Here is an 11,343-nt window from a genome sequence, read left to right on the forward strand (position 1 = left end):
CACACCAGGCTCCCTGTAAAGCATTTTGATTCTCTGCCTTTATTAGCTGCTCAACCTTTTGCTCTCTTCCTGTCCTGGGAAGCCCTCCAATTAAGACCTGCATAAATACTGGAGTACTTGCGCCGAGGTTAGCTGGGGAAAAGCGAGGCTAGAGCTAATTCCAGGCACTCTTCCAAATATAAATACAGCTGGGAAACATTACAAGTATGGAAGTATTTGCAGCAAGGCAATAACAGAGGGTTTTCGCAGAATGTTTTTCCTAAAGAAGTGACGCTGGAAGGGATCATCTAGTCTGACCAGAGATGTTGCAACCGTGGGGTTGCTAGCAGCGTGCTCTACCCGTCTGAACTAAATGGCCTTTTAAAATGAAACAAATTGGAGAAGAGCTTGGACTCTAATGGAGATCCCTTCCGGCCCTACTTCTCCCCAATTTGCACCGCTGTAGAGGATGTTGAACAATAAGCTGAGCCAAATGATCCTGGTGGAGAAGGGTCATTTCATCAAGCTGCAGCGGCACAACAGTTACCTCAATGGAGTTCAAGTTCAGCATGGCGGCTCGGCTAGACCCCAGGGGCACTTCAGCAAAGCAACGGTCAAGACTGACCACCACGGGTTCAGATACTGCTGCCACAGCAGCCTGTTGTCTCTGGTTTTCAGAGGTTTTAATGCAGGGATGTGGAGAGGACAGCGCTGCCGTGCAACTGAAAGGCAGCGCGAGAACGCGGGTTTGCAAGATCCCGGTGCTGGGCGTGAGCTGGCTGGCAGCCCCGTTGCACGGTACAGCCAGAGATGATCCCAGCATCTCTCAGCCCAACTCCACAGCACTGCTCATATCAGCAGGAGCATTCATTTTTCTCACAAACACTCATTTCCTTTTTTCCCTCCTTATCTCCAAATACTTCCTGAGAACCAGGTGCTCATAGAAAGTCCTTACAGGGGCCTGCCCGCACCATCCCGCCCTCTCCATATGCACGCCCATCGTGGCTTTGCTGCCACCCTCGAGCCCCTTCCAGAGAGGTCGGAGTGACACAGCTCACACCCGTCCTGGTTGCATTTGCACTAACATGGGAGTGAAGGATGCAGCCTCTGCATCAGAGCTTCCTAGACCTTAAATGCCGGAGAGGGGAACAGGGGAAAACCCTGGTCAGACCCAGATCACTCTCCCTGCCAGCCTCCGCTCTCTGCCGCCATGCGACTGGGCAAGACGGACCAAGGGTCCAACCCAGCAAATGGCACGTCTTCCATTTGCTGTGACCCGAAGCACAACACAGCCCAAATCTAGTGATCCAGGAGGGGAAGTGAGTTTAACATCCCTGCCCAAAAACCCAGCACGTCCTGCCTCTGCAGGGAGGGCTTGTACGAGCACCTGAGCCCCGAGGACTGGGTGGAAGGGGAACCATGCATGCACTGGCCTCTTTCTTTTGCTAGGGCACAGATGCTTTATAAGCCCTGATGCTACACATTTAAGTCGGAGAAAGCAAAGCCAAGGAAGTGTGCCATGCATTTCATCCTACAGTCTTCTGGGCCTGGAGGAGGTGGTGCTAACCATGGCCACTGGGATGCAAATGCCTGTCCAGTAGGATCAAGCCTCTTGTTTGCCTCACATAAAGGACCAGGGGATGTGCAACGTGGCAGGAACGTGTTTTGTAGCTCGCTGCACTTCCACTGTATTAGCTGCAGGCAGCGGAGGGCAAAACGGCTTTGTTTTGGGCGGTGGGTTTTGGTCGATACAACCCAGCATGCCAGGTCGTATGAACAGGATTGTCACTTGTATGTCAAGGGAAGGGATTCTTCTGCTCCATTCAGGCTGCACCTGGAGCATCCCATCCAGTTTTGGGCCCTGCATTTCCAGAGGGACGTGGACAGATTGGAGATCATCCAACTACGACTACAAAAAGGAGTAGGGGCCTGGGAGGCAGCTCATGAGGAAAGGCTGAATTATCCAGGGTTATTCAATTATCCAGGGTTATTTAATGTGGAGAAGAGAAGACCGAGGCGGGGATTTGATCACAGATCCCTGAAGGGCGATGACAGAGAGGATGGAGATGGGCTTTGCTCTGTGACCGCAGGGGAACGGACTAGGAGCAACATCCTCAAGCTGCAGCAGGAGAAGCTGAGGATGGAGATGAAGAGGATCATTTCGACGCTGAGGAGGGTCAAGCATTGGAGAGACAGTGGAGTATCCATCCCTGGGAGTTTCCAAGGTGGATACTTGGCTAGGATGGTGAAGTTGGGGCAGACTGAGGGGTTTTGCTTTCCTCTGTAGCAGGGGCACGGCCTTTGCCTGCGGTCTCTGGAGCATCTATTAGCATCCTTTGCAGCAGCAGGACGTTGGCAGCCGCGGCCCCCTACTTTCTCTGGAGCAGCATCGGGTGTCATGCCCGGGGCTGTGTCGGGGGGACTGTGTCGTATTGCTTAGGGGCTGGGTTTGTCTGGGCTGGTTTGGACAGGCGCTGGACTAGATGAGACTTTTGCACTCCCTTCCAGCCCCACGGCTCTAGGTACCTGTGATTTTTAGTCTGGGATTCAGCGTCCTAGGAAAGATGTGGAGGTTTCCACGGCCATGGGCACTCACCATTAAAATCACTCAGCTTCTGAAGATCCTCTCCCATCTCCGCAGTGACTGTCAGCGCCTGCTTCACCTTGAGGTTGGTTTCACTGTAATCCCAGGAGACAAAAGCACCAGTCAGATGCCTGCACAACCAGGGCTTTCCCTGCTCCTCCAGCGGGTTGGGGCCAACACCGAGCCTGTCAGCTGCCTCTCCGGACTACAGCGCAAACCACCAGCTGTTTTGCCTGGCCATAAGAGGTGCAAGACCAGTCTTTGCTGCTGCCTCAAGTGGCTCTTTCCCCAGACCAGAGGACTCAGGAGCTCATGGCCAGAGGACCATGGTCAGAGGACCCCATTTCTCACCCCAGCACTGCAAAGCAGCAGTCTGGTCCCATGCACCAGCTCCCGGGAGAGCCCCAGACTATCCAGGTGCTCAGCCCTGTGATATCCGGGCACCTCTGTAGGGGCTGGTCTCTCTGGGCCTGCAGAAGATGCTGCAGCCCTGGGGCTGCCCAGCCAGGGAGGTGTTGGAGATGGGCCATGGACCCCACCATCTCTGCTCTCAATCTCCCTCTAACCCCAGCATTTATGTGAGAGAGTCACAGATTTGGGCACTGCTAGGAGGAGGATCAGGGCCAGCCTCCACAGCTTGGGCTTGCTCTTTGTGGCCAAGTTCAGAGAGGGCAGCATTTGGCCCAAAAGAAGAGGGTGATTTCAACTGCTCCCAATCAGCCAGTGCTGCCCCAGACTCCCGGCAGGCCCTTGGGAAGGGAAGAATCGAAACGAGCCCCTCGCTAGAGAAAGGATGTGGGCACATTGGAGAGAGTCCAGCGGAGGGCAATGAAAATGGTTCTGGGGCTGGAGGACAGGACTGGTGAGGAGAGGAGGAGGGAACTGGGCTGATTGAGTCTGCAGAAGAGAAGACGGAGGGGGATTGAATAGCAGCCTTCACCTCCCTGCAGGGGGGCTGCAAAGAGGATGGAGCTGGACTGTTCTCAGTGGGGGCAGATGGCAGGACAAGGAGCAATGGGCCCAAGCTGCAGCAAGGGAAGTTGAGTTTAGATGTTTGGAAAAACTTTCCGGGTGTTGAAGCACTGAAATGGAGGTGGTGCAGTCTCCATCTTTGGAGGTGTTTAAACACCCAGGTAGACAAAGGCTTGTCTGGGATGATGCAGTTGGGGCTGGTCCTGCTTGGAGCAGGGGTTGGACTAGATGCGACCTCCTGAGCTCCCTTCCACCCTCAGTATCTGTGATCCTATGAAATGTCCCTTAGGGCACGTGGGAGCTTGCATCTTATACACACAGCCCCATACCGTGGGCACGTGGGTAACACCGGCAGCTCCTCACCTCAGTGCTGACAGTGGCTGGGGTGCACAGAAGAACCACATGTTTTGAGCTAACGCTGAGGGTCATTAGAGTAATTGATGTTCCTGCCACTGGTGAAAAGCAGGTGAGAGCACCAGGTACTGTGAGAGGGTCACTGCTCGTGGGAAAGCTGTAGCCACGAGGGCTACTGGCATTGCTCCGAGGCATGCCCTCCAACGTCCATTGCAACCTGTGCACAGAACATGTTGGAGCTGACCCGCCGCGCCTCCCTCGAGCGCTCAAAGCGCACTTGGTGGGCAAGCCAAGATGAGATGCAATCCTTTGGAGGACGATGAGGTGTGTGCACGGGCTGGGGACCACACCAGCAGCAAAAATAACACTGCACATACCACGTCCTCCAGCTCTAAAACAGAGCATGCCTGCAACAGAGGCAGGGTGGAAAGGGCATTGCAGCTAGCAAACACGATCATGATGCACTGGCTTGTGCAACCAGGGTCACCCTGCCCTGCTGATAAAAACAAATCGGAGCAGGGATTTGGACGGTGGAGATTGGACGGTGCTCAGGACGCGGCGATAGCTGGGCCTTGAGGCTCTCTATGCAAGCCCTAGCCTTGCCCATCCCCTTCTGCCGGGGCCAGGAGCACTTACCCATCCAGTTCGGCCGTCTCGATGTATGTCAGGCTGTGCGGCTCGCTGCTCGACAGCAACAGCAGGTCAGCCTGGACACAGACAAAGCAGGGGGGTGAGCTCCTGGGGCGTTAGGGTGTAAACTCAAGGCAGAGCACCCCTGCACATCAGAGTCTCTGAACCTATTAGTCCTGTCCCCCCCGGGCTTACTTGTCTCCTGGGGGGTCACTCACCGTCACAAAGTTGTTGTTCTCTAGTTTGATGATGTCCCCGACTTGGACGTTCATCCATTTATCCTCCTTCAACCTGCAAGAAAGTCCCCATCAGGTGTCACGCAGAGCCCAGATCATCCGGCAGCCGGGTGATCTCCAAGCCCATGGGCACATACTGGGACCAGTGCTTGAGAGCAGCCTGCAGAGATGCCCAGCTGCCTGATGGCACCTGCAGGGCTCGTGCCCGAACTGGCGTGTGTGCCTCTTGCCAGGACTGAGCAGGTACAAAAGAGCAAGTGCAATGTGGCCAGGTGAGCCCGCAGTCCTGCACCGCTGCTCTTGGTCTCCTTCACACTGGAAAAACTCCACAGCAGACCTGGGCCGATGGACTTAGACCAGGGATGGCAAACAGACAGCCTGGGAAGTTGTTCAATCGGGCCTACCAGTAGTCCTGTGGGTGCCTGGAAGTTGGGCAATGAGGCCTGCTGCAGAATTTGGGGGTCCTGGACCGTGATGGACATAGCCATCGTAGCAGCCCCCTGCCACCCAAACAGTTTTGTGCCTCCGGATGCAAGAAGCCACCCAAGCACCGCTCCACATTGCCACGCAGCCCTGGACCTGCTGCACCCACAGCTGAGAAGGATCCCCTGCAGCCCAGGTCCAGTCTGGGGTGAGTGAGACCCCCCTGTTTTAGGTCACTGGATATTAGTTCTTCCTAATATCCAACCTCAACTTTTCTTGCTGCAACTTGAGCCCATTGCTCCTTGTCCTGCCATCTGCCCCCTACTAAGAACAGCCCAGCTCCATCCTCTTTGCAGCCCCCCGCAGGGAGGTGACGGCTGCTATTCAATCCCCCTCGGTCTTCTCTTCTGCAGGCTCAATCAGCCCATTTCCCTCCTCCTCTCCTCACCAGTCACTATCATTCCTTCCATCCATCCACAGTATCTGTCAGTTTAATACCAAACTCCTTGCTCGCTGACCACATCTTGCTCGCAACTTGAGCCCATTGCTCCTTGTCCTGCCATCTGCCCCCTACTAAGAACAGCCCAGCTCCATCCTCTTTGCAGCCCCCCGCAGGGAGGTGACGGCTGCTATTCAATCCCCCTCGGTCTTCTCTTCTGCAGGCTCAATCAGCCCATTTCCCTCCTCCTCTCCTCACCAGTCACTATCATTCCTTCCATCCATCCACAGTATCTGTCAGTTTAATACCAAACTCCTTGCTCGCTGACCACATCTTGCTCTGAACGCTCAGAAATTAATCCAACAGAGGCACGTGGGACACAGCAAGGAGTAGTCCGGTGTCTCTGAGACATACTGTAAATGGAGTAATGGTCTCAAGTTGCAGCAAGGGAGGTGGTTTCTAACCAGGGAGGCCGGGAACAGCCTCCCCCCAGGACAAAACTTCCCGAGTCTTCAGCTGGGGCTTGGCCAGACCCCGCAAGGGCCGATGCGATGGGGGAGATTTGCAAAAGTAGGAGACTTCCCTCGGTGCCCCGGGCCTGCTTGGCCCCAAGGACAGCATCGGCTGCAAGCCTCACCTGCCGTTGATCAGCACCTGCACCGGGCGGTTGTTGACGTGATTGTCGCTCCTGTGCCGATTCTGAAAAGACAAAAGTCAAATCAGGGAGGGGGGGAGACGCTTCTTGGCCCCAAATGCATGCAAGTGGGGGGTAAAGCAGCCCGTTTCGGGGTTCCCAGAGGAACACGCCACGCTTGCATGGTGCTTTTCCTCCCATCGAATCCTCGATACACTTTGACCCCTGCCATAGCTCCCTGCACTTGAAGAGAGCCAGTGCCGTTGGGCTCATGAATCGGGGACCCCGCTCCCCCTCCCAGGGGCATCTCCAACCTGGCGAGCACGGATGCACACACTCAGACGCCTGCATCCACACGAAGACCCCCAATTCAGCAAGTCCCATGAAGGTTGGGGGGAGCTTCTGGCCACGTGGCACTTGTGAAAACCCAGGGGTTTATTAGAGGCTGGGTCTCCACCCCGCCTCCACCGACTGCATGGGGAGGCAGCGATCTCCCCCTCCCATCGTCTTACAAAGTCATCGATGGCATCCTTGACGCCCGACACGGTCAGCACCAGGACGAGGGGCACCACGGTCGTAAACCAAGCCAGGGAGGAGATCTCAGGGATGAGCTGGGGGAAGAGATGGGCAGGGTTAAGACGGGCAAAGCTGGCTGGGAAAGCATCACCCCTTCCCTGCCATCACCTGCTTGCAAGGGGAAGATGGAGACCCTCCCGACCTGGGAGAAGCAAAGGGAAAACTGCCTGGCCCGTGCTGCTTCGGGAGATAAAACAGGGGCCTCCAGAGGGGAGAGGGAGTTTTCCTTCACTTTGTTTTTTGCATTACAGCTACCTCGTGTCTCTTCACACTGGGCTGAAGACAGAGCTGTCTGGGACCGGCGTTGGCAGGAGTTGGCTTTTCCTGAGCCAGGGTACATTTTTTGGCTGGAAAAAGGCCTGAGGAGATCTCAAGAAATGCCGAGAGAATGAGAATAGGAGCAAACATCTGAGAAGGGCTGTGGGATAGGGGGCATCTCAGGGGCTGGCTGAGACAGGACGGCAAAGAAGAGTCGATGGCAAACTTTTAAAGTTTAAAACCAACAAAAGGAAGTTTGGTTTTTTCCCCGCAGCGTGTCATTAAAGCGTGGAGCTCACGGCCACTGGATGTGGTGGGAACCACGAGCGCAGCCAGATTCACGAAGGAAATCGGACACATCCTTGAAGGAAAGAGGCGCCAGGAGCTATGGAGCAGGGAGCGAGGGCCACGGCCTCTGCATCAGAGCTTTCTAGACCTTCAATGCAGGCTGCAAGGGAGAGACGAACAGGGAAACCCTGCTCAGACCCAAATCGCCCTCCCTTCAGCCTCCGCTCCCTGCCGGCGTGACACGGAGACGGGGCCAGACGGACCTGTGCTCTGACACAGCTCTTACACTCTCGTGATCTTATGACAATCACACAATCAATCGTGCCCAAGTGTACAGGACGTTTGTGCACTTACAGCAACACAAGTCACCTGCTCTCCTGTGCTGCCCATGAAGCGGGCAAAACCTGCGTCAGTGGAGGCAGCTCGTTTTGATCTCAGGCCTCTGGTTTTTGGTGCATACTCGTGATGTATTTTAAGAGCAAGCCGGGATGATATCAAAGCTGCCGGTGCATGGGGGACACGCACTCAGGGGACCTAAGGACAAGCCTCCTGGAGCAGACTAAGGTCTGGGGTGCACAGCTCTCCAAGAGGCACGGGAGAGCTGGAACAAGGGCTGGGAAAGGAGAGGGAAATGCAGGAGAGGGGTGTTGGTCTCGGGTTATCACAGCACTACAGGTTGATGCATCTGCTGACTCGGAGGCAGCCCAGGGCGGCGCCAACCAGAGGCAAGCTCCATAGACCATGTGGGTTGAGGCATTGGTCTCTCTCCAAGCAACTTTTTGGGCCCTGGCTACTGTATTTTGTCATTTTCCCTATGGATAGGGATAGCAGGAGTATAGCTGCAGTGCTAGCAAAGGGAGCTTTGTAAGGGGGTGTGTGCAAAACCCATCTGTCAGAAAAAGGAAATGGAGAGGCACGAGCCCATCTGTAGCACAGTAAAGTATTTAAGAGGAATAAGGGCTATTAGTCTAAACACTGCAATAAATGACAGCCGTAAAGGGCCAGCTGCTGCCTCTTGGGGCCGGGAAGCCGGCGATAGTCCTTTGGTTCCCAGCGGCTGCTTTTTAAGAGGGAACTTCAGGATTAAGAGACTCAAGAGGCCAGGCCTGCTGAGTTTGGAGCAGGGTGCAAGGAGCACAGCGTCTGCATCAGACCCTAAATGCTGGAGGCTGCAAGGGAGAGAGGAGCAGGGGAAAACCCTGCTCAGACCCAGCTCGCTCCCCCTTCCAGCCTCCGCTTTCTGCCCCTATAGAAAACAGGAGTTTGGGCAAGACAGACCCACAATCTGACCCAGTAAATCACAAGTCTTATGTTTTTATATGCTCTTATGAGTCTTGCTCATGTTCATCTAATGGCCCAACCAATTATTGCAGGTAGATCATCAGGCTACATTTACCTGACTATCACCTACATTTACCCAACCCCGGTGGGACCAGCAGCTGATGGGGAGAAGTGGGAGTGGGATTTTTCTTCCTTACCAAAACAGTTGCATCAGAAGGAAGCAAGGGTGCAGTGTTCCTAGTGCAAAGGAGGCCTATCTTGATATTGCTATTTCTTTTCCTACCTGTAAAAAAACCCTAATGGTGCAAAGCACCTTTACAGGAGTATGATCGTGTCTACACTAAAGGACTTGCACCGCGTTAGCTGTCCCGACAGAGCTAAAACATACGCACTTCCAGCAAAGACAAGCTCGTAGCAGGGGGGAACCGCAGCTGGGGAGCCGGCTTTCTAACCACCTTGTCATATTCCAGATCCTATGAATATTGCCAAGGTCCTTGGAGCGAGAGGAGCGTGGCTGCACGACCCAATTGCTTTAGTGGAGGGAGGGCAAAACTACACAAAAAAATAGCTGCTTTTATGAGTCCATCTGGATACCAAGGCAGCAGAGCAGCACACACTTCTTTTATAACAGCTCTCTCCTAAATTGGTCAGCCAAAGATATTGCTAAGGCACGGACCCCATAAACACCATCAATCCAGTCCACAGAAAGGCCCTGCCATGGTGTAATATAGCAGCAATGCTGCTCTTATGACTGAAGAAGGATTTTCACTCAAATTTCAGGCTCTTGTAACTTCCTGGAAACGGCTCTGTTGGCTCAAATCTCTTATCGTTGCTCCTGGAAAAAGGGGAGGTTTTAAAAAAAAAAAAAATGTAGTGAAGTTCTGCACCGTCATTTTTGAGCCGTCAAGGTATAGAAAGCAATGGTTTATTGGCAATATCTTTTATGGACCAACTGCACAGAGAGGCAGCTATACAGTCAGTCCAGGGAAGTATTGCACCAAAAATCCTCTTGCCTGCCTCATGTTTCCTGGACCATCGTGGCTTCACCCAGCCCTATGACACCTGGAAAAGGGCAATGCATCCAGAGGGTTTTCAAGGCTTGTTTGCACTTGGATGACTAATGAAGCTTAAACTTAAATCATGCACCTGGCCACATAACCAGTCCCTTGAGGGTATGAGGATCTTTGATAGCAACAAGGTTCATGGTGCTTAGCACTGTTTTAGCACCGTGCCAAAGGGCAGAGGGCCTGATAAGGGCTTGCGAGATAAGCGCAGCCTTCAGGAAGAGGCGCTTTATCATCAGATAGGGGCAAAGGGCAGCCCAGGGCCAACGTAAGCCATGGATTTTGACAATGGGATTTCCGCCTTCCCCACCCCTGCTATACAGGATCACAGCACCATCGGGAAGATGGCTCACAAAGTCATCTGGTCCAGCCCCCCGCTCAAGGCAGGAGCATCCCCCAGGCGAGCATCCACCCAAACTGCTCGTGAAAATGTCCAAGATGAGATGCCCCCGTTTCTCCAGGCAGCTGGCTGCAATGCTTGACCACCCTCAGGCACAAAGCTCCTCCTCGCCTCCAGCCTCAGTTTCCCCTGCAGCAGCTTGAGGCCATTGATCCTAGTCCTGTCTCCTGCAGCCATGGATAAAAGCTCATCTTCATCCTCTCTGACATTGCCCTTCAGGTAGGAGAAGAATATTATCAACCCCCACCCTGCAGTTGTCTCTTCTCCAGACTAAAGAGACCTAGTTCTTTCAGCTTCCCCTCCGCGGTCTCGCCTCCAGGCCCATGATCATTGCCGCTTTGCACTGGACTCTCCCCACCCGATCCACATCCTTCTCGAAGTGCAGGGCCCGAGACCGGACACAGGACTTCAGGTGAGACCTCCCCAGGGCTGAATAGCGCAGCAGGATCCCTGCCTTTGGTTTGCAAATGACAGTTGAGGTCGATACAACCCAGGATATGCTGTTGGCTTCTTTTGCAACAAGAGCACCCTCTTGGCTCATCTTCAGGTTATGGTGGATTCAACTTATGGGCTACACTTGCCGGCATGCAGTTATACCCCCTGCCAGCCCTCTCCCCAGTGTTGTGTCAATTAGCTGCAACCCTCGCTCTAATTGCTGCTCCCCTCCATGTGGCTGTGACGATGGTAATGGCTGTGAAGTTGGCTCCCTCCGTGCCCTCTCAGTGTAAGGCAATACCAGCCATTTGTCTTTGAACAAGAAGAAAGATAAGGATAAAAGATGAGGCAGCAGCTGGCGTGCAGGGGGAGTTAAAATGATAGAAAACAAGGGTGGAAGGAAACTCGGGAGGTCACGTCTAGTCCAACCCCTGCTCCAAGCAGGACCAGCCCCAACTGCATCCTCCCAGCCGTGGCTTTGTCTACCTGGGGCTTCAAAACTGCAAACCCAAAAGCAACCCTTGGCTCTACTCACCCGTGCGCACAAAGGGGCAGTGCAGAAAGGAGATGGGACATGGGCACAATAATATTTGACAAATATTGACATTGAAACCTCAACCCAGTGCATCAAAAGGCCTCGGTGTCTGGAACAGGAACTTGCTCCCCTATTTGACATCGACACTGGGGTGGCCCTCAGACAGTTTGCATTTTAATCCACGTGGATCCGCAGCCCCGCGGTGCTCAGAGCCGAGGGCAAAAAACGCCTACCTGCAGGATCCGCCGGAAAAGC

The 11,343-nt window shown here is 54.1% G+C and overlaps 1 protein-coding gene across 2 annotated transcripts in view; it reads right to left on the reverse strand.

Annotated features, from left to right (window-relative positions):
- The window catches only part of LOC102384527 (phospholipid-transporting ATPase ID-like), a 66,920-nt gene that overhangs the window by 32,153 nt on the left and 23,424 nt on the right, over window positions 1-11,343 (reverse strand). Inside the window, exons 1-6 of one of the 2 annotated variants that reach the window (XM_025207498.1) lie at window positions 7,385-9,659; window positions 6,764-6,862; window positions 6,255-6,316; window positions 4,738-4,810; window positions 4,526-4,596; window positions 2,576-2,658 (exon numbers count right to left, since the gene is read on the reverse strand). In XM_025207498.1, coding sequence (XP_025063283.1) covers window positions 2,576-2,658; window positions 4,526-4,596; window positions 4,738-4,791 — 208 coding nt within the window. In that variant the 5' untranslated portion in view covers window positions 4,792-4,810; window positions 6,255-6,316; window positions 6,764-6,862; window positions 7,385-9,659. Of the gene's footprint in view, window positions 1-2,575; window positions 2,659-4,525; window positions 4,597-4,737; window positions 4,811-6,254; window positions 6,317-6,763; window positions 6,877-7,384; window positions 9,660-11,343 lie in introns of those variants that run through there. The other variant, XM_025207499.1, reaches the window with a different exon arrangement.

This window comes from Alligator sinensis, unplaced genomic scaffold (assembly GCF_000455745.1).
Source record: "Alligator sinensis unplaced genomic scaffold, ASM45574v1 scaffold783_1, whole genome shotgun sequence".
Taxonomy (NCBI): Eukaryota; Metazoa; Chordata; order Crocodylia; family Alligatoridae; genus Alligator; species Alligator sinensis.